The following is a 23,872-nucleotide window of genomic DNA, read 5'->3' as shown; positions in this document are numbered from 1 at the left end:
GATATTTATATTGATTTTTATTTACCATCCATCTTTGAACCAATGTCATAAAAATATCAATATCTTCTATTCAAAAAAAACTAACTTTCACGAATGATAAAGTGTATTTTTCATTCTCCTATAATCTCATTTAAAATATGTGCAATGTTTATTGGCTAAACAGCTCCATTTCGCTGATTTTTAAAAAGGGCTAAATCAAGATTTTAGTCAAAATTATATTATCTAAGCCTCGAAATTTCGCCAATGAAAGTTAAAATCTTCCAGCCATATGTGGGCAAAATAAATAAGCTTGAGCCTTTTATGGCCAAAATATTGAGTTAAACCGTTTTTAAAAATTGGCTAAATCGAGCCGTTTAATAAGATTAGCTAAATGTGACTCGCTGCAGATATTATAACAAAAATTACCGCTAACTTTTTAACTACTCTTTTTAAACATAACAACAAATAAATTGTATTTTAGTTCCTTTTATTAATTTATTATTTATGAAATTATTTATAAAATAAAAAAAATAGTATAATTATATATTACAATCATAGAATAACCAAAAACAATTAAAAAAATCGGTGCCGATTTGATATTTAATATCGGCACAATCCTAGTTAAGGTAATCATTAAAAAGATTTGATACAGGTATGATTTTCATTTTGTGTACAAAATACTTTAAGGTCGTATAATTAATATAAATATTGTTAATAATCAGGCTAATTTTATGATCATAGATGACTTCGGACATTCTCAAAATGTATTTAGCTGCTTTAATGTACTTACAGAGGTAACCGGTAACCTAATACTTGTAATTTACCATTATATTACTTATATTGTCTTATCATAAGTAGGTTTGCACTTTTTTTTGTAAAATTCAATAAGTCATATTTTGTATTTTAAAAAAATATAATTTATAAATTAAATCAATCACAGAATATCTTAATTTTTTAAAAAAAAATTTATTGTAATAAATAATGTGAAACAAATATTATAATATAATTCAATGTTCCTAATAAAATATATTATTAATAATATATAAAAGATTGCATTTATTTACAATTATAATAAAAAAATTCTCTCTTAATCTTGTTAAACGAATAATTACCTAAATTATAATTATGTTTTACCATTACGTAAAAAATATTTTATAACATAATGATTCATAATATTATTTCAAAGGCGAATATATTCAAACTTATCGCACCTTATTTGTGATTCGATAACAGGAAAGGGCTTGCATAAATCTTCTAATTTATCATGTAATTGTTAAAATGATAAGGAGGAAATTATAATAGACTTTACCGATTTTAAAATTTCGAATATTGAGTGGATTTATGTTTCTTAGAAGAACAAGGAAAAAATACAATCAATCAAGGCGATTTCAAAAGTCGTTATCAAGATGCCCATTTTTTTTGTTTAAAATAGCCTTAATATAAATTTTCGTCGGTAAATAAAAACTAATTCGCTTTCTTTTCAAAATTAATATACAAGTTTAGAAATTATAAAAAGTGCAAATTAACAAGTAATCCAATTTTTAAACCGGGAAAACTTCGAAAAATATTTTTTTTATATAAAATGCTTGAAAATTGTTCTTACCCTATATTTATATATATATTATAAATTTATATAAAATTAAATTTTAAGAGTAAAAAATTTGTTACAATAGGTGATTTCAACTTTTTATTTAAATATCAAAGTTATGAAGGAAGAAATGAATTGATAGTCACGTGGTTCTGCACTGAACGGTAGTAGTACTGAAAGTGTCCTCGCTACCTTCCCTGTCATTATCATTCTCTTCCACTTCGCCAAAATTTTCTTGGCTCACGCCTTCATGATGCCCTTCATAATTAAAATCCTCGAAAATTCCTATGGTTTTGAAAGATTAATAAATAATATAAATAATAGTCAGAACAGGATAAAAATAAATCGTGTTTGACAAAAATATTACTTTCTATATTGATGTTTTTTCATCTAAATGTGTAACAATGCGAAACCAGCTGGTGCTGTCATTTTGGTTTATGTAATTATACTTATATGGGAAAGCAAAATGGCGTCAACAGCTGATTTGTATTCAACGACGCTTCAAAATTCATTTTAATGAATGAATCTTCAGCCTATGTAAATATTATATGTTATTGGTGTTTTTAAATAATCGAAAAATAATCATCTAAATTTGGTTTTGATTTTTCGAAATTCGGAATTTTTTGTTTCTCCAGCATCCAATATTAAAATATTATATTAAAATAAAATTGGCGTTATATTTGATTGCCGCGCATTGATCCGTAATTCTCATCAAATTGAGAGGACATGCATGGGTGTCTATGAGTGAAACCCTCCACGATTCTTGGTTTGATCTGTCTATAGGAAGCATTTCAAAAGACAGGGAAACAAGTATGAGATTAGATAAAATTAACTGCATTATATTATGGAGGGTGTGCTGGCTAAAAAAAATTGTTAGTATCCCCCCTACCAAGCATTAAATAGCGGGGCTTACACTAAACCCTAAAAAATGTGAATTATATAGTACCTGATATTTTTCTATAGTCAAAAAATCTAGTTGCATCTCTAAACTCCCCATTGGTAGGCAAAGCAACAATATCTGAAATTTACCGACGATTTGAACAAATTCTACCGAATTAAACTAGGTTTTATTTTTATACCATTTCAACCATTCATTTTTATTTTGTAAAAAATTCCTATACATTCCAAAAATATTGCTTACCTTTCGTTCTGCTCCTCTATTCCAGCTGGAACAAGTCACGATATCTCTTAAAACAATTAAACCTCAAATTCTCATTCTATTCCTGGATGCAAGCTGCTCTCCTAATAAAATTCGAAAGTATAGGCTTTCGATCCCCTGCTAAACCTGAACATTGCAGCTTTACTCTCGTCAAACACTAAAAGTCAACTAATTATCAACACATTTATCACCACCACAGATCCCCGCCAAACGATGGCTCTAGATCAATGGATGGCAAACGCTCCCTAGCCTTTATTTTCCAGTCAACAAAACTGGGGCAGTGTTAATATAGGTTAGAAAGAGTGAGGTGCATTTATGCTTCTTTTCTAGGCATTGAGTGCTGGAATGACTATGGTATATCAAAAAAATGTTGAAATAACCTTTTATTATGTAAAAGCTATAAAAATATGAGATTAATTTTAGTTTATGTTGATTTATCATTGGCGTAATAAATTATTTTTTGGTATTTTTTTCTCTGTGCTATCCTGTAATTAACTCTAAAATATTTAAGGGTGCCAACTAAATAGACAACTTATAAAATACACGCAGGGAAATATTAAATTAGTTAACCTCAAATGAGGTAAATCTGCAAATTTTAACCTATACAGTATATTCAATAGTGATAAAAGCTAATAAGTCACAAAGAGTCAAAATCAATTAAATGATACGCCTGCCCAATAAAGTATCAAAAATTCTAGCAAAATTCCAATCACACCAATGTTGTCATCAACAGCAAAGTAAGAATCCACCGATCCAAAAATCAAAAATAGAAGAGTAAAAAAAAATAGAAAGAAAAATAATCGAAATAACAGAGTATAAAAATTATTCAGCATTTGCACTCATTTCAATGATACATTTTTTGACCTCTTGAAAATATCGCAAAGATAAAACCAGAAATCTAAATATTTTATGTAATACTTTTCCTATCTCTCATTGATATTCCAGAGAGCTGCTGTTCCCGTATATATTATCATAATATAATAATTCCATATTTTAAAAAAAATTAAAATTATTGATAAGAAAAACTAAATAAATCAGTTTCTTGGTCAACTCTTTCCTCCATACTCATCCTTGGTACGGAATTGTTTTTTTCTTCTAAAAAACTCTAACCAGCAATATATTTAAAAACAACGAGCCTGACTGGTTTGCTAAAGAATCGTGGGTGGTTCCACTAGGGTACCCCTACTAACTCTCCAAAATTTAGTGGAAATGTTGGATAGCTCTGATGGCAATTTACAGCAATAAAGCGTCTTTTATGACTTAAGATTATAAAGTAATCATAAATTGGGTTTATTTATTATTCCCAATTACTCTCATATAAAATTTAATGTATAACCTAAGGATGAATTAAAATTGGAGTCGGCGGGGAGTGGGTTAAGATTGGAGGCAGAAGGGGGGTTAACCCGGTAACCCATATTCATTAGCATGACTTCTATAGGATCCGCGTTCATCCGTTTTTGATTCGAGGCCGCTGTTTCTTCATTATTTTTCGCGTTTTCAACTTCGTAGGCTACGGAGTTATAATTATCAGAGATCTAATATTTTTTAAAAAAAATTTAAAAAACGTGCGTTTTAAATGATTTGTCCTACAGATTTACTAAAAAATCAGATTTGATAAACCTTTAAAACATTCAAATTATAATCAGGACGAATTTCACAAATTTAACCTCGGGCCCAGGACTCCACAGGCGTATATGAGGGTCAATGCCGCTCGTGGCCAGGAGACATTCCACTGGATTCGGTTGCAAGCAATTGACGATAGCTTCATCGCCCACCAAAACCTTGCATATATTAGTACTAGCTTTGTCCCAAACGAAATAGTAACCATCGTCAGATCCGGCAACTATAAACTGACCCTCGCTAATTAGAAAGATAGGTGGGGGGGGGGGTATAAACATCAAAAAGGACGGATAAAGATAAATGTTGCAAAATTAAACTTGTAAATTGGAGGTTTAAACTCAATATTCATGTCAAAATTTACATATCCTTCTTCTAAATGCTGTTAAATATACATAAAAATGTTTCCTTCAGAATATTTTATCGTAATTTCTTAGATAATTAAAATAAATTACTTACATATTTTCTTATTTCAAGTGTTATATATCAAATGAGATAACTAGTAAGTACATTTTAAATTTCTATAAAAATACATAATTACATTATTTAATTTATCATTTTTTTATATTGAAATTCTGTGTATTGATCAAATTGATGATCACTATTTAAAAAAATGTTTAAAAGTTGAAAAATATTTATAGGGGAAATGTATGGGGAAGAACAGATAAAATTCCCCATAAGAGTTACTATATGAAGCCTTTAGTACAAATGGCATAATTAAGAATGGTGAGACATATGGTGAAGGTGAGAGCTAGTGTTGTTAAACAGCTCAATTTAAGCCGACTTTTAAAAGAGGCTAACTCAATATTTTATCCCGAAAAATATTTTGCAAGCCTGAAGTCTGCTCATAGATGGAATGAGTTTAGACATCTATTCGCGAATCTCTGGGTTTAGGCAATATTTATCTTGGCTAAAATATTTAGTTAGCAGTTTTTAAAAATCGCTAAAAACGAGCCGTTTATAACACTATTGAAAGCTATAAATGGGGTGAAAGTTAAGAGAGCACTTATTTATTTTTGTGAACTCTTACTGTAAAGTTGAATTAAGATTAGGAGAAAAAACATTAACAAAGGAAAGATCTTATGCATTAGTTTTTTGTTCTCCTAATCGAGAAGTATAATACCTTAATTAAGAAGAGCAAGTTTGTTATGGGGGATATGGGGGGGGGGTCGATATGATTCGGGAACCTTTAAGGATTAGATATTTTGACGAAAGATAATTAACATTCTCATGGCGCAGTCGTTGATGATATTTTTGAACAAGTGAGGCCATGTGACCGAGAAAATTTACAACTCTCCCACAAGTCTTCAGTTACCACTTTACATCTAATCGAAATGTAAATACCACTGAACTGTCATTGCTGAAAAGAAGACTTTAATGGAAGAAAAGTGCATCAAGTCATACGTGGTCATTTTAATAACTTTGGTACCTCTTAGTAGTTGAAGATCAAACACACCAGGAGTTGAAGATAAGCAATAAAAATTTCTTTGCGAAAGAGGGTCACAAATTATTTTTTGGCAAAAGCGAAAAGAAATTGCGCATTTAAAGGGGTTCCAGCTGATTAAATTTACTGAGCATGTCTACGAGGTTATCAGGCAACTTGATTGACGTAAATATGACGAAAACGATAAATGTGATGAAAGAAGGCTTGAGATAACTATAGCCATGAGAATGTCATTCATCTATTTTCAAAAAAATTTTTGCAGAAATTTCAAACCGTTTCGAACGCCCCCAAATTTTTCTCTTTTAGGCCATCAAAGCATGCTACAAGGCCATCAAAGCATGCTACAAGGCCATCAAAGCATGCTACAAGGCCATCAAAGCATGCTACACTTATTGGCAAGGTTAGGCAAATACGTTTTAAAGTATGGTCAATAAGTGTGGTAATAATAACCTCCCGAAAAAGTTGGCTTCCTTGATATCGGTAGTGGTATTGCAATGGCCGCAATACCTGAGCTTGTAGTCTCTCGCGTACTTTTTCCAAGCCCGATCCTTAAATCTTGGGTTACTTGAAGCGGCCAGACTGGAAGGCCGGTCGGACTCTATTGAAATCTTTGGAGGTTCTTTTTTGGACTTTTTAGCGACTCCTACATACAGGTTATAGTAAATGGATTTAGATTATGATTTGAAAATATTATATAAATAATGAGCTAATTGGTATTTTAGTAATGTATAATGGAAATGTACATTTGAAAATTAATCCGGAAAAAAATTCGTAGCGAATTTCATTTCATATAAAAAAAATAAAACCGTTTTTATCGGACTTTAACTTTTGATCATTGACATGAAACTCCTTAGCTGCTATGTGGCTTTCCAGGATTCTAAAAGCGGAAGCGACAGCCCTATAATGTCCACTGATATCTCCCTCATTCTCAACCTTTTCGTTGTCGTCACCACGTGCGTAATTATTAATAGGAAAGAGTTTTTTGAAACGTTCCAAGCACATTCTACTCTCCTTAACCAAATCGAGTTCCATCAAGCATTTGATAAACCGGAAACGAGCCTTGATGTTTAAAGGTTCAAGTCTCAAGGCTTGGAAACAGTCCAACATGGCCGCATAATTATCCCCGTCCCTTTGTTGCGATAGGGGTCAATATTTTTGGAATAAAGATTCAATAAAGTTTGTTTATAATAACTTAAAAAAATTTTTTAAAAAAATAACATGACGAAATATCTTTTAAAATGGTAAAATAAAATCGAGGTGTACAAAAAAATCGAGAACTTTTCCTACAATTCTTTAAAAATATTTTCAAAAATAAAATAAAATAAAAACGGACTATTAAAATATTTTAAAAAAGTGGTACGTTAAAAATCCTTATAGGTAATTTCAAATATTTACAAATAAAATAATATTCGACTAATAATACTTTTCTTATTCGTATTCTATTAAAAATTTCGAATAGAATAATTTTTTATTCGTACTCGTAAAATACAAATCGAATAACGAATAATTCATTTTAGATATAGATTCGAATCTAATCTGTTTTAAATATCAACTAGTTAATTAGATTAAGTGGCCTATATTAATTTATAAACAAATTATTTAAAAATACAAAAAAAGAATATATTAACCAAAAAAATAAAAACTATTTGTATTATAAATTTCTTCCGACATTTATATAACATCACATTCGCATACTAAACAATTTTATATAAATCGTTTATTCAAATAAATTCCTCAAAATAACATATTCAAATTTTTTCTTTATCCTTTACTTCCAACACCCCTTCTCTTAGATACCTCCTTCTAGGGAACTCGTAGACTGACTATAAGAATTCTTACCGTTCGGTCGTATCTTCGTGGAGTCTCCATTATCATATCAAATAACATTTCTCCATATAATCATTAGCTTCTTCCCTTGCTAACCTTAACCAGTTCCTTGAGTTCATTCATCCATCTATTGGACATATTTTTATACGAACGATATAATTTCCCACTCGAGTATAAATAGGCATCTAGAAAAAATTACTATTACATATAAAGTTAACCCTTCCCTTCGATTATTCCTCTATCATATAGTCTTTCGTTCCGTTTTTTAATAAAAACATCAAACTCTATGATTTTAAATCAAATTTTGCTTTCATCCCAAAATTTCGTCTTTCCAAAAAAAAAACTTTTATTCTTGTTTAAATAACTCTCTATTCTCGGTCCAATCTTTTTCACATGTCTCGGCTATGTACCTCACTGGTCTTCAATTTTTACCTCAATTTTCTTTCTTCCTATATTTTTACTTAATACACCCTTCCCCCGTTTAATAGACCCATCAAACAACAATATCCAATCAAGACTTCCTATGAAATTTCTTAACATTTATTTGTTCTCTCGGTGTTACCTTTTCCTTTAGAAAATCTAATTCAGATCTCGTTTTTATTCTTAAAAATATTTCAGCTGGAGTTCCTTAGACGTCTTAGTATAGTATGCTAACAACGATAACCACCATTTTCCCTTTTTTAACCAACTCTTATCTATCGGTGGTATATTAAGGAAAAATATAGGAAGAACGAAAGTTGAGGTAGAAATTGAAGAGTAGCGAGGTACATGGTCGAGACATGTAAAATAGATACGACCAAGAATAGAGAGAAATTTAATCTGAAAGATGAAATTTTGGGATGAAAGCAAAATTTGATGTTATTAAAAAAAGAAATGTTGAGATGAATGCATAATCATAGAGTTTGATGTTTTTATTGAAGACTATAAGACATAGGAATATTCGAAGGGAAGGGTTATTATATGTAATAGGAATTTATTTAGATGTCTAATTATACTCGAGTGGGAAATTATATCGTTCGTATAGAAATATGTCCAGTATATGGACCACTCAAGGAACTGGTTAAGGTTAGCAAGGGAAGAAGCTATTAGACTATATGGAGAAATGTTAAATGATATGAGAATGGAGATTCCACGAAGGTACGACCGAAGTACGAATGGTTCCTTATGGTAAGCCTAGACCAAGACAATGTTGGGCTTGTGAGGGTGATCATCTGAGATAATGTCCGAATCAAGTCATGACCGTCAATAATGAGACCATGATGATACAGATGAGGTTCCAAGATTGTTAAATCAAGTTCTTAGATGGAGGTATTTATATAATACAATTAATTATTGTTTTTTGATTAATATATTCTTTTTTAAATTTTTAAATTAAATAAATGAATATAGTTCTATTAATCTAGTTAATTAGTTGATATTTAAAACACACTCCAAATTTTTTTTTAATGTGTCAGAGTTATATTTTTTTAAATTTGAACCGTTAAAAAAGTAGGATATTTTAAAATAGAAAAAGAAATTATAAGCCCTCGGAAGGATACTTAAACAATTTGTTGTGATTATTCTTGAAATTAATTATTCATAAAAAAGAACATTTGGGAAAACAAAATAAAAATTTTGTCGAACTCCCATTCCGACATGAGATCCAAATCCCACCGCTTCCGAAAAAATGTCTGCCCGAGCCAATCAACCAGAGTTAGGTTGCATCGGTCAATTCAGGGCTTGAAAAATTTGCCATTGTAATTTTTTTATATAAAAAACGCAAAAAATTCAATTTTTTATATTTAAATTAAATCAAGTTTTATTAGTATTAAATAAAAATATTTAATAATTTTATATCCCGGAAAAATGTAACATCAAACATAAAATTATAAAATTGAACATGTTTTGTTATTTTAAATTACGGAATAGATCAACTTATTACATATAAACATCTGTTTTTCTGTATTTATGAATAAATTATTGTGCTATAGATTAAAAAGTACTTTATCTTATATATTAATATTTAGGCCCATTTTTACTAATTTTAATACTTTATAAATTAAAAAATTTAATATTAACAATGTTTGATTATTATAATTAAACTATGGGTTTTAACCCCAACCCCCCCCCCCCCCCGTTTACGCCACTTAAATAACATTTTATTTTTATATATAAAAAAATCTAAAATTAAAAGTAAAATAATTTTTATATAAAGTAGCATTAAAATAATTTTATTATATAAACTGGATGAATTATTAATTTTCTTAGTATTAAAATCAGAGACCTGCAGGCCCGGCCCTAAACCCGGCCCAGGCAGGGCCGGGCCGCATTTTAAATTTTTTAAATATACCCGGGCCGGGTTTAAAAAAATTTTAAACATATCCGGGCCGGGCCTAAAAATTTTTTTTTAAATATATCCGGGCCGGGCCTAAGATTGTTAAACCCGGGCCGGGCCTTAATATTTTTTATAAAAATTTTTACATTATGAGTTAATAGTTATAAGATTATATTATATTATAGTTATGATTAATATAATATTGGGTGATGGTTAACACTACCTAACAACCCACAGATCGATCTAATTATTAATTTCCTGCAAATTTATTCAAAGTTATTTTTTTATAATTCATATCTAAATTTTTATAACATATTTTACCAAAACAATCAAATAAGGAATATCTTAAATAAGCCCCAATATTCAAGTATTATTAATATATTTTTTTATAATTCATATCTAAATTTTTAGAATATATTTTACCAAAACAATCAAATAAAGGAATATCACTTCTTAAAGTTTGTAATACCTTTCAAAGCGAAAAGGAGAAATAAAATTGATTTTACTTAATATAAAGCATTTTTTAATTGAAAAATTTGTTTTACACAAGTATCATTATTTCTCTTTTTCTCTGTCCCAAATTCAAGCAATTACGTATGTAGTCAGGGCCAGATCGCAAAATGATGGAAAACTATATAAAAGATTATATTAAATTACAAGAGGCTCAGGAAGTAAATGAAATACCATCGACCAGTCAAATTACGACTGTTGTTAAACAAACTGAATCTTTTTATGACAAATGGGGCGATGGTAATTCTGGTAATATGTCAATACCCGATGATGAATATTATAATTATATAAATAATAGATAAAACATTTAAGGTGGATAATTTGTTAGAGTGGTGGGCGGCTCATCAAAGCGAATTTCCAATTTTAGCAAAATTGACAATTCCTGCTTTAAGTGCAAGCTGTGAGCGGAATTTTTCCACTACTGGGAGAATTCTTGAAGAAAGAAGAAGTAATCTTCAACCTGATTCTTCATGATAATTTGTGAATTTTTAATATCTTTCTTGAGTATAGAGTTTCGTCAATCATGCTGGTTTTTTACTTTGCAAACTGTCAAATATTTATTGCATTTATTATATATACCTTGAGTCATGAAAGTTTTTAATCCAACATTTTTCATTATTTTTTTTTACAATATTATATAATACAATTATCTTCTTTTGTTAAAAATTTATATTATAAAATAAATTATATTAATATTGTGCAATTAGATTATATTTTCAAAATACTATTTATTATACATGCATTTTTTTAAATAGCGATTTATTTTTATTTTATAAATTAAATAGTAAATTAAATACAATATATTATATTCTCAAAATATTTTCCATTTTTATAAATTAAATGTTAGTTTTATTTTTTTTAAATGTAATATAAAATATAGTATATGACAAATATTATTACCATTTTTATGAATATTAGTTTTATTTTTATAAATGCAATATAAAATATAGTATATGCTCAAAATATCCATTTTTATAAATAACAGTTTTATAATTTTTATAAATTCAATATAATATTCTCAAAATATTAGCTTTTTACATGTATTTTTTGAATAATAAGCGATAATACTCGCTAAAAAATATGGTAAAATACCTCATAGGTGAATTTTTGTATATACCAGGTTGAATATAATTTTAAAAAATTCCGAGCCGGGCCTGAAATTTTTAAATCCGGGCCGGGGCGGGCCGTAAAAAATTTTATTTTAAATATCCGGGCCGGGCCTAAAAAATTTAAAACCGGGCCGGGCCGTGCAAATGGTACCTCTGCAGGTCTCTGATTAAAATATTAAATATCAATATTTATTTAAATAAGAGCAAATTAAAATAATAAAATTCCTTAAAATTTAATTAATATTCATTAAAATCATTTTTTATAGGAGTTTATTCCATTAAAATTAATTTAGATTAACTCATTAAAAATTTGCTGCAAAAAATTATATCTAATCGAATCCTTTTATTTAAAAATCATTCCTTTAGGATTTAAAATAAATTTGATTATGCAACCCTAATGCTGAACATTTTCAAAAAAAATCGAACGCGTTCAAACGGTCATTGGAAAAAATTGAATGCGTTCACGTTCACCTTCAAAAAAAGTAACGCATTCACGTTCATTCAAAACTTTACGAATAAATTTAAAATATCATTTTATATTTCATTTAATGTAAATAAATGCCATATATTTATTGACATAATATATTAGCCATGTTTAAAATTAAAAGTTTTCAGTAAATAAAAAAATATTTTTATTATTAAAAAAATTTTCTTATTAATTTTTAAATATATAAAATTAATATTTTTATTATTAAAAAAATTTTCTTATTAATTTCTAAGTATATAAAATTAATATTTTTTATTTTTAAATGAATAAAATGGTTTTTCTAAAATAGAACGAACGTAAAAAACGAACACGTTCAAGTTCAAAGTTTGTTAAAATTAAAAGGATCGTTTTCATCATTTTTTTCAACTAAATATCCTCCAATTTAAAATGGTCATATCTCATTAAATTTTTTATTAAGCTTTGATATTTTAAGCATTTTATTTAAATTAATTTTAAACAAATTATATAATAAACATATAAGATTTAAAAAATCGAAGATATATGATAGCCCCCCGCCCCCCCCCAGGGCGAAAAATCTCCACAGATAATAAAAAGAATATTATCACTATAAAAGTCAATAAAAATACGATAAAAACAATAAAATATTTATTTAATCTTCAGTAGTTAGTATATCATATTTTTCTTAATAATGTGAAAAACAAAGTAGGTCATAAGCCTTATCCTAAAAAAAAACTTTCCAATAAAGTTACATAAAACTTTGTAAAAAAAATAAAAGTTTGCATAAAATAGGAAGCTGCAGGATAAAAAAAATCAAATGGAAATAGGTTTTTTTGTGTAAAACATTTAAATTCGGAGTGCAGTTATATTACCAACAAAATATCTCGAAGATTTAAAAATATCGAAAATAAACTTTTTTCTAGTAAATTTTGAAAAAAAATATGTATAAATTCTAATTTACTCGTATATAATTTTTATTTTATTTATTTTTTTAAATTAAATTCATAAACTAACCAATTACGTTTGATGAGTGACGCCGCCCTATTGCAGCTAAGTAAGGCCGATGATGCGGGTCCCGTATATATTGAGACCGATGTGTTGATCTTAGAGAGGGCTTTATTGTAACTAGTTATAGCTCGATCGAAACGCGAAGCTCTAAAATATTGATTCGCTTCTTCTTTGAGCTTTAACACGAGCGGATCTGTATCGGCTGACGGAGGTAGCAAGGAAAATGGATTTGAGAGAATTTTCTAAGTGCGCAACATGTGAAGAAGAATGAAAAAATTGCTTAATTTATGACCTTTTGTATCTCACGATTTGCAATTTTTATACCTCATTTTTATAACATTTCTCACGGGGCCATAAAATATAAAAACGCTTCAAAACTAAAGAAAACTTGATAAATAAAATAAGATGTATGGGACCATAACTACGAAAGGGTAAATGCGGCAAGGCATTATAATCGGGAGTCATTATAATAATTGTAATATTGCTGAGCTGTGTTCTGCTCACTTTTAATCTTTAAATAAATAAAAAATAATTGAAGATTATTAAGATTAGATTTAATTCTTAATCCATCGTCGATCATTGGTCAAAAAAATAAGGATAAACAAAATTTATAATTATATAACCATTAACCATTCAAAATTATTGTTATTCCGTGTTAAAATCAAAATACAAAGTAGCCAATTATTCAATATTTCGTTTTTTTCTGATGACCAAAACCGGATATATATTGAAGTAGGTGTATAACCTTCTCTGCATCTCTAGAAAAAGTTCATGTCGCAGTAGACCTGCCTAGGGTCTCCGGGACAAGGCGAGAGGACGATGGCTGATCCGTGGAAGCTGTCTCACTATCCTTCTCTTGTTTCCCTTAGCCATTATAATTATTATTTACATTAGATTTTACGTTACTTTAATTGTTATTTTAAGGTATAAGAAATATTTTGATTAATTTAATTAAATGTAATTTTTATAATACACAACTCTTCTTTTAAAATTTATAATTTAATTTTTAAAATAATTTAAAAAATATCGTCAAAAATTTTAATCAAAAAAAGAATGACTGACCAAATAAATAGCAGGGGACGGGGAGTGAATCTATTTTAAATTTATATATGAATTCTCGCCTAACTATCAAGTAAATTAACCATATAGATAAAGCATTTAAGATATATTTAATTTTTTTACATTTACCTTTAAATATAAAAAGATTAAATAGTATAACTGTTAAGTGAAAACAAAAAGAAATAAAAAATAGGAATTATTGTTTGAAGGAAGGGATGAAAATAATTTCAAATAATAATAAAAAAGAACAAAATTTAGCAGTTTAAATTTAAAAAAAAAATGTTTTAAGTATAACAAGTACATTATATTTTTTCTGGAGAATTAAGTCATTTTATCTAATCATTAAGTATTTTTTTCGAGCGTCAAGGCCGTGTCCTAGGTCGATTTATTACTTAATAGCAGGCTATTTAAAATACTAAATAGCCAAAAAGCGAATAAAAAAATAAAAAAATTAGAGCTGTGCCGATATTAAATATCGGATCGGCACCGATATTTAACGTTTTCCAAAAATATCGGATCGGGCCGATACCTGTAAAAACATGATCTAATCCGATTTTTTTTTTACTAAAAATGCAATCCTTAAAACTTTTGAGCAATGAAACTTTGAATTATTATTACATCATATTTATTATTTTTTTAATAAAAAAATTTTTTTTAAAATATTTAAAAAAATAATAAATTTCCCCGAGTTTCAGTGAGTTTCTATTTTTAATTTTTTTTAAAAAATAACACCAATTTTATTATTTATACTTTAAATAAAAGAATTATTTTAAATATGGTTTCTGTTATGGAAATATTTTAAAAAAGACAAAGAAAATTTTGCAAAATGAGTTATCTGCGGAATTCTAATTTCACATGGAGGAGTACTGAAAATTATTTTAAAAAATCTAATATATTATAATTTTATATATTAAATATTACAATTTTATAGTTCATACCAACGTAAAATGGATATATTATTATATTTATTTTATTATGCATTTAATATTATTTTTTTATTTTTTTATCTATCATAATATAATTTTATTAAATTATTGTAGAAATAAAAAAATTATATTAAATGCATAATTCTTTTTCATAAAAAATATTGATTTCTTAATTACATTTGGTTCAAAGAGGGGTGGTGAAAAATAAATAATGCATTTCAATTTTAATTCTGAGCTATATAGGAGCCCTACATACACAACATGTAAAATTATCATTTTCGGTTAAAATGATGAGGGAACCTATTAAAAAAAATTAGACAGATTATCTGACGTAACATATCAAAGACGAATGCTATTTAAGGTCCATAAAAACTCTACAATCTTCATAATTGCAGGTTACCTAGTCATGGGTAATCCAATTACAATTTATTTTATACACATGTAAATGAAACAATAAAACATGTATAGTATACATTAATATCGGCAAAAACGACATGTCCATCGTGATCATTATCCAAGCCTAGTAAATCGGCCAATGTTGCCTTGAATGAACGTTTTATATGCGAGCCAGACGGAATGAGATTATTGGCGGGAAAAGCGCCATTTTTGTTGGACGGTAATTGCGATATGTTGCATGACGGTGACGTATAGATGCTAAATCCATTCTCCTTTCTCTGCTTTTTGGGAATCGTTTCGTAATTTGTTTCAGATGATCTTTTATCATTTAAAAAATATATATATTTATAACCCGAAAACTTTTACCATCATATAGTTTTTATTTACAAAATAGAGGAGCTCATTACATTTAACCTATCTCATCACACATAGATCGAGATAGCAGTGAGCTGGCCTTTATCACATGTTTATGGCGGCACTTAGGTATACTCTTAGTAAAGCATTTCAATAATTAAAATAACAAAACTCAGATGATATGTTCGAAATTTGGGCTTAAGTGGGGTTTCGGTTCCACTTCCTAAAATTTAAAAAAACGGGTGGTGGTACTTAAATTTGAAGCGGTTCCAAGCATTCAAAGGTTCTTTTTTTAAAAAAGTGAATACTTTATAAGAATCATAGCTTCGTGTGTCGTAAATCTTTCTTTCTCCATTTTTCTCCGGAAAGACGGGTCTTGTGGACTCTAAATTGCTCTTAGACCTCGTGTGTTTTATCAATGCTCAAGAAGAAATGTAATAGTTATTATGAATAATGGATAAAATAAAATTATCCGTTCGAAAAAAAGGAAAATTGATTAATAAAACGAAATAACTATTGGTGGTTATTCAGAAATGCAAGATAATTACATAAATGATTTTCTTTAAATGCCTTCAAGTAAAAAAATAGAAGTTTAAATTGAGTAATTTATCTATGAAATAAGTTTTAAAAGAAAACTAATTTAATTTGATTTGTGAGGTTACAACTTTAAATTTAAATTTACAGTAAAAGTAAAAGTGGACATTTTCTTTAAGAAAAATATTAAAAGAAAACTTTTTAAAAATAGACTTTATCGAATGAATAAGAAAAATCAGAATTGGCGGCAAATATTTTGTATTTTAAAAATCTATTATGCTTGAATTGAAACGGTGCGAGCTAAAAAAAAGTTTAGATATTTTATTCTCGAAGTATGAGTAACTGCTCAAAAACAACGGGAAATCCTGATCAGGATTAAAAGCGAAAAAAAATGGTTGACTGCTTCAATTGTTAAATTAGATATCAAAGCAAAGCATTTAAAATTAAATTTAATTATGTAAATTATTCAGAAAATGGTTTGTAGATATTGTGCAGAATAGAAAGTGATGACCTATGGTTTTAATCAATGACATATAATACTTACCTAGACAGTCGATTTATTTAATCAAATGCATGCGGAAGAGTCGTTGAATACAAATGAGCTGGTAACACGCTATTTTGATTTCATGTATAATTTTTTTTTAAAAAAGCTTTAATATTTTCATGTAAATTGTTTATATAGGAAACCAAGATTACACGTCACCAGCTGATTTGTTTTGATACACATATAAATATATTCAACGGCAGTCTAAGTATTATTACATGTCATTGGGTTCAACATACTTAAATATATTCATAATTTAAAAAAAATAAAATAAATATATAATAATGATAATGAATAGATAATTAGCTAACAACTCAGGTTTGATCTCATGCTTTCTATCCGCCATTTTAAATTCGCTAGCGAGTGACAAAGCCGTAGCAAGCGATATTTGATCATCGTATCCGTAAATTTTATTTGAGTAATTGTCGGGACTAGAATAAAGCGAAGACATGTGATTGTCGTCATAACTTTGAATAAGCTCCCTTTTCAAGGAATAATTTTTAGGTTTATAACAAAACAGGGTATCATAGAGGTATATTTGTTCACCGCCCAAATTGACCAGTAGTTCTGAGCCATCGGGACTGAATGTCGTGTAAGTACAAGCCAGATTTCTAAACTTTTTTTTGTATTCCTTTAATCTGAATGGGACGTGGCCTATGATAAATTTTAAAAAGAAATGTATTACATCTATATATATACTCAGATAATTTGCTAAGTTCCCCACAATGACATATAATACTTATCTATACCGACGATTTATATAAAAAGAAAGGGAAAGAAAAAATTTACAAAACAAAGCAAGAACTATATTTTTATAAAATAATTTAAAACCAAAAATATATATTTAAGAAAAAATGATTAATTCAAAACAAAAAATGCTCTATTTTTGTTTTTGATTGATTTTTTTTTCAGTCTAACTATTTTGTGTTTTTATAGCCTTTTTTAATTAGTCAGGCATAAAATATAAAATACTTAAGATTTTTAAAGTATATTCAGTTTTTTTTGCGGTTTTTTAAAGAAAATCAAATTCTTGAATTCTAACTTATTATATATCAACAATCAAAGTGTGAAAAAATACGAATTTTTATATTTACTATAAGAACCCAAAGGCCTGTCCCAGAACTGGTCAAGGGGGTTAAATAGCATGAGTTGTTATATTGTGCCATTAATTTAAATATGTATTAACCTTAATCCAGATCTCATTTATCCAATCCCAATCTCTCATCGAATAAATTGATTTCAGAAAAATATTGGCTCCCCACACAATCGAACAAAAGAATAGTCAAATATAAATGGCGACTCAATGGCTACGCACTTACTTAAACATGGTTATAATTTTAATAATACAAACCTGCGCTGAACTGCCCTTGAAAATATCATTTATTTTTTTGCAAAAGGTTGGGCCTAGCCAATTGTTTTAAAAATAAACATAAATTATATCGAGTATAACTAGACCTGTGCGCCGATGTCTCAATCAACGGCGGCGGTTTTTTAAAATTTTTTTATCGGCGTTCGGCGGCGCGCCGATTTCGCCGCCGCCTACTAAATTTTCGGCGTCGGCGGCGCAATATTTATTTTAATTTTTTTTAATGAATTTAATTTATAAATCAATATATTTTTTAATGAATTTAATTTATAAATTAATGTATTAAATTTTTTATAATTTATGTAGGCGATCTTTTCTAACACATTGCTAACATAGTTTAATTGATCTTAAATTATTTCCCGTCTCACTCCAATTTAAATTTATGTATTTTCTCATTCTCAGAAATAGACAAGGAATTGTATTTTTATTTTTACTCAATCAGAGTCATACCAACAACACATATAAGAAATATCCTATTGATTTTTATTATAATTAAAATAAATTTGAAATGCAGGCAAAATATGAAGTATGAAATATGATAAGTCAGAATTCAGATTTAGCAAAATTATAATTGTCATGAATAAACAGTATTTTATCAAGATTTGTAGGACATAAAGAACTCCTTTTAGCATTGAGTATTAATCCAGCAATGGAAAAATTCTTTAACTGAGTGTACTGGTTGCAGGTATGTAAAGAACCTTCCTAGCTAAATTAGCATGCATAGGAAGTTCCAGTCGCTTTTTCTTCCAAGAGCAATGCATCTTCTTCTGAAATAATATTTTGGCTGAGCAAAATATGGCATTCTTGTTTAAGATTAGTAATATTGTTATAATCGTTAATAGGAAGGGAATGTTTTCGAGCTAATTTCGCTATATAAGAGCATGATGTACCATCCTCGACTTGAATTTCAGGCTGAGCATTTCTATAATGCTCTAAAAGTTTTAAATGTCGTATTAGAAATTGCAATGATTTCGTAGAATTTGAATTTAAATATTGTGAAACAATATTGGGATTTTGAAATCTTAGATCAAGTAGAGTTGCTAATATCTAATGTTTAGAATATAATTTTATTAATAAAAATATAAAATAACTTGAAGTTCAGTGATCGGAAACCTATGGTCAAGCTTTTTTTTCATATTTTCTTTTAAGCATATTATATCTGAGCAATCAGATTTATTGATTTGTATATGAGCTTCTATTTCACTGCTAAATGATAACCCTGAGTTTATTGTAAATCCTTTTTGGGAGGAAAGAAATTCCACCGACTCTCGGAATGGATTTACTTAAGCTCATCTATCATGTCCTATTCATTATTAAAGAGTTTTAAAGATTGTTTTCCTATTTTATTTAGAACATTATTTATAGGAATTTTGTTTACAATGCAAATACTTCCTAGCATAATTAATATGCTATGCTAGCGGGTTAGGCAATTTATTTTTAAAGTTTTTGCATTAATTGGATTGGTTGGTGCAATGCCATTTCTATTATCCGATTCATCAAACATATCAAAATGGTAAGGTATAGATCAGAATCATCAATATCCAAGATATTACCTGTCTCATAAATTGACTGCAGACATTTACCATGTTCAGCCTCAATTTCACATTCCAAATCAGCTACTCGATATCTGAGGGCTGAAATAATTTCTCTAATTATTTTAATGAGAATATCAATCTTGGTAACTTTTTTTATGCCAACAACTGTAACCAAATTATGAAGTCCATGCCCTAAGCATAAATGATGCTCATAATTCCCTAATCTGACGCTTCTTTTGACATTAGCCCCAGCATCAGTTACTATTTGTATTATTTTGGCTTTTAAATGGAACTCCTCTTCAATACTATCAATATCAGATAATATTGTTTCCCCAGTATGCTTTTGAGTCACATTTTTAGTTGAGGGTAAAATATTTTAAATCAAAATTTTCATCTAAATGATGAAGACTAAATGTGATAGAATTTCGACGCTTGAAATGATCGGTCCACAAATCAAAAGTGATAGAACAAAATTATGGTCCAGAGTCAATCAAATTTAAAACATGCGCCTTCATAGATAAATAAACATCGTCTAGTGTATCCCGACTAATGGTTGTCCTATTTGGCAATTCTGAAGAGGAATCAATTAATTATCTTATATTTCTAATTTTTTAACAATTTATTTTTTAATAATCATTTTATATAAATTTTAAACCTTTAGAAAGTCTGTCATTCCTTTATTATTTATAGAATCAAATGGCATTAAATCTAAGCAGACATCAAAACATAATTTCGCCTTATTAGATTTCATATTTATTTTAAACATTAGTAAGATATATAAAAACATTAAAATAGTTAGGGCTAGAATGAAACAAATTAAATTAGATATAGTATTAACTTTCAAAATAAAGCTTTACATAATTAATTTAATAAATTGTATATTAAGTTTATATTTTAAAAGATATTTAAAAACAAAAAAATTAGAGCTGGAATGAAACAAATTATAAATTTGATTTAGTTTAACCTTTCTAATAAAGTTTAAAAAAATTATATATTAAATAATACTTTAAAAAGATATTTACAAAACATAAAATAATAAGGGCTGGAATGAAACAAAATATAAATTAGATTTAATGTTAGTATTCAAATTAAAATAATAATAATTTAATATAAAAATATAATTAATATGCTTTCTAAAAATTACACACGCCGCGCCGCCGCCATAATAAAAATCGGCGGCGAGCCGGCTCGCGCCGCTGATCTCAATCGGCGGCTTTTTCGGCGTGACGCCGGCGCACAGGTCTAAGTATAACTATTAGGAAAATCATAAAGACATGCTCATTTCCTCCTCGTATCCTTTATTTTCCTTTAAAAACCATTTAAAGAATACCCTGGGTTTTTATTGACCCCTTCCTGGTTGCCAAGTTTAAAAATGGGAAGGGGGGGGGGGGGTGGCATTCAAATCTAGACCGATGAAAAAAATCGGCCTCTCCACTCCAGGCTTATGATATTCGTAACATTAGTAATATTTTCAAAAATAAGAACTGGTATATTTTACAAAAAAAGGAATATATTTTTTGAAAAATATTTTTGTTCAAAAATTTTAAACTAAAAATCTTTGGAGATTATTTAAAGATCAAATAAAATTTTTTGAAAAATTGTGATTTCATCATGAAAGAATTTTTTAAAAATCACAATAGATTTACTTTAAAAAAAATTGGAAAATTTAGGTAAAATTTAATCAAAAAATTCCCTTGATTGACCATTCTTTAGAAAATATTCATTTAAGAAAATCGTCAGAGATCAAAAATCTTTAAAGATTTTTATTTTGAAGAGCATTTCAAACCTGTGCAAAACTTTTATTTTAAAAATGATAACCTTTAAATGGCATTATTAATGAATTATTATTTTAATATTAAAACCAGGAACAAAATATCGACAGGCATTGAGGGGTACATTTTCACCATTTCTTTCACTATATGATGGGGCGTCTTGGCTAGTCTGTATTGTTTCAATGATATGTGAATAATTTGTATTTTATAAATAATTTTGATTTGGGATCTATAAAAATTGGAAATGCACCAATATCAACATCTTTGTCAATGCCAAGGATATAAACATAATATTGGCCAGTAATACCACTACTAACATGGTCAGCCAATAGGACTGATATCCAATATAATGCCAAATAAATAATGTAGTATAAATTTATATTAATTTAAAAAAATGATATCTTTGCTAAAAATAAATTTAAAGAAATAAGAGGTTATAATGATATCCTTTTTAAGTATCGACCACTCAATTGTAATTGGTTAAAATTTAAAGTATTGAACAATATTGATGTGAATTTTATACAGTGAATATCTGCTCAATACTGATATCAGTACATATCTGATTATAATAGATTTTATTTTTTTTTAAAACATCATCTAAAAGTTTTTAAACACTATTACATCAAATAAATAAAAGATTGTATGACAATTGGTGCCAGTTATCAAAAAAATTTTTCTAAAATACATATCCAGCTGGAGCTTCAAATGTGGTAGCAGTCAAAAATCTTCTATCAAAGACTCTAACATAAGGGTCATTACAACCTACCGCCAGCATTTCAGGTCTTAATGGATTGATGGCCATGCATTTGCCTTCCAATACACCATTTTTTCTGATATTCAAGCTGCTTTTGCCATTTGAGTTAGAATCACAATATAAATTGAGGTTTAATAGTATGTTATTGCATTCAATATAGTTTTCTATTGGTGCATCATGGGTTGTGGAGGCATTATGATGGGGGCAGGCAGGCATCCTAGTATCATATTGCCTATAGAATTTATTATTCTTTTAAAATATATATAATAGTTTAAATTTACATTACAAGGCCATCTTCTCCAATACTCCAGATCATAAAAGGTTCACGGTCTGTTACACCAATCCTTTTAACTCTACCCCTATGGCAGTAATGACAAGTTACCAATTGTTTACCTCCATTATAGCCATTATTCACAACTTTGGCAAAATAATTTATGTCATGTAAGCAAACTCTTTTATCAGCTGCCCCACTTACTATTATGCTGTCATTTGTTTCTGGCAAAAACTTTATTAATTTTATAACAAATTTGTTGTCTAATTATTTTATAAATTGTTAAATTACAAACCTTAACAGAAAATATATTGCCATAATGATGAGTCTGAATAGTATGTAAGATATTGCTTCTATTTTTGGTGTTATTACTATGAGAGGAATAAGGGTCCCATAAAATGATCTTAAAATCATCAGATCCACTGACCAACAAATTGCCTTTTGTATTCCATTCCAAACAGTTAACACATCCATTATGACCCTTTAAATAAGATAAAATTAATCTTATTTAAACAAAAACAATTTCATGCTAAAGACCTGCAATTCTTGTTTTAGGGTTAATCTTTGAATAAATTGAGATTTCACATGATTTTTCCGTTGAAAATGTAAATGAGTTTTCTCCTATTAATATAGTATGTATTTTATAAAGTTATGATCAAGTACCCCAAAATTGTTACGTTGATCAATGTCATAAAAAATATTATAATTCGACTTGTGTTTCACCATATTGCTAAATAAATTCAGTTATAAATAATAAATATTCATAGCTATATGGATCTATATCAGAAGCACAGGGTTCACCATGCATATTAGAAAAAACATATGAGAATAATCTGTCCTTAAAATGTTAGGAAGAAAATATAATATCAAATTCAAAAATAGAGAAATTGAGCTAATGTTTTATTTACTAAATTATTATTGCATACTATAAAAAATATACAATGTAATGTGTCGAGAAATTATAAAAATCTTACCTTTAAACCTCAAACAAAATTAATTACAGCTTAATGTACGAGAAATTATTTTACAAGGAAATATTTTATTTTAATTTTTATTCGATGCCTATGTAATAATTCATGATATAGAAGGAAAAGAAATAATTATGCATTTATAGCCTCAGGGATAGATAAAATATTTAAAATTTTTTAGAATCAATGAAACCTTCGATCTATATAAACATTCTCTGAAGTATCATAAATTATAAAGGATATTAGCGCCTTGGGCCTTAACGATAACGATAACGATTTATTCTTGGGGCATATGAAGAGCTCCAGAATTTGAAGAATTAATCTAATACTTATTAGGAACTATCAGGCTTCACGCTCTTGTTGAAGCCTAGTTTGCTAAAAGCACGATTTGGA

The 23,872-nt window shown here is 28.1% G+C and overlaps 1 protein-coding gene across 4 annotated transcripts; it reads right to left on the bottom strand.

Annotated features, from left to right (window-relative positions):
• Positions 1 to 554: 554 nt before the first annotated feature.
• Positions 555 to 23,311, bottom strand: LOC135931262 (WD and tetratricopeptide repeats protein 1-like). Of its 4 annotated transcripts, none has more exons than XM_065468247.1 (14): positions 23,175 to 23,311; positions 23,049 to 23,132; positions 22,807 to 22,992; positions 22,522 to 22,745; positions 22,253 to 22,472; positions 21,577 to 21,655; positions 17,125 to 17,467; positions 15,459 to 15,699; positions 13,007 to 13,242; positions 6,594 to 6,916; positions 6,238 to 6,430; positions 4,394 to 4,586; positions 4,063 to 4,261; positions 555 to 1,852 (listed from the first exon to the last, which is right to left on the bottom strand). In XM_065468247.1, the coding sequence occupies exons 1-14, from the start codon at positions 23,235 to 23,237 to the stop codon at positions 1,710 to 1,712; spliced, it is 2,727 nt and encodes a 908-aa protein (XP_065324319.1). In that variant the 5' UTR covers positions 23,238 to 23,311; the 3' UTR covers positions 555 to 1,709. The 4 variants fall into 4 exon arrangements, with proteins under 4 accessions (XP_065324319.1, XP_065324321.1, XP_065324317.1 ...); XM_065468245.1 differs by having other exon boundaries at positions 562 to 1,852; positions 22,172 to 22,472; XM_065468246.1 differs by having other exon boundaries at positions 567 to 1,852; positions 17,128 to 17,467; positions 22,172 to 22,472; positions 23,175 to 23,310.
• Positions 23,312 to 23,872: the final 561 nt, after the last annotated feature.

The sequence above is a fragment of the Gordionus sp. m RMFG-2023 genome, chromosome 1 (assembly GCF_954871325.1).
Source record: "Gordionus sp. m RMFG-2023 chromosome 1, tfGorSpeb1-WG-v2, whole genome shotgun sequence".
NCBI classification, from domain to species: Eukaryota; Metazoa; Nematomorpha; class Gordioida; order Chordodea; family Parachordodidae; genus Gordionus; species Gordionus sp. m RMFG-2023.
The sequence above is the reverse complement of the archived record's forward strand: the minus strand, read 5'-3'. Positions and strand labels throughout refer to the sequence as shown.

Bases quoted from the DNA above. Each gene is read 5' to 3' on its own strand.
- LOC135931262 (XM_065468245.1), bottom strand. From the start codon at position 23,237: ATGGTGAAACACAAGTCGAATTATAATATTTTTTATGACATTGATCAA. The intron at 22,746-22,806 runs GTTTGTAATTTA...AAATTAATAAAG, and splicing joins GCAATATATTTTCTGTTAAG to TTTTTGCCAGAAACAAATGA. The intron at 17,468-21,576 runs GTTTTAATATTA...AATTTATCATAG, and splicing joins CTGTCGATATTTTGTTCCTG to GCCACGTCCCATTCAGATTA.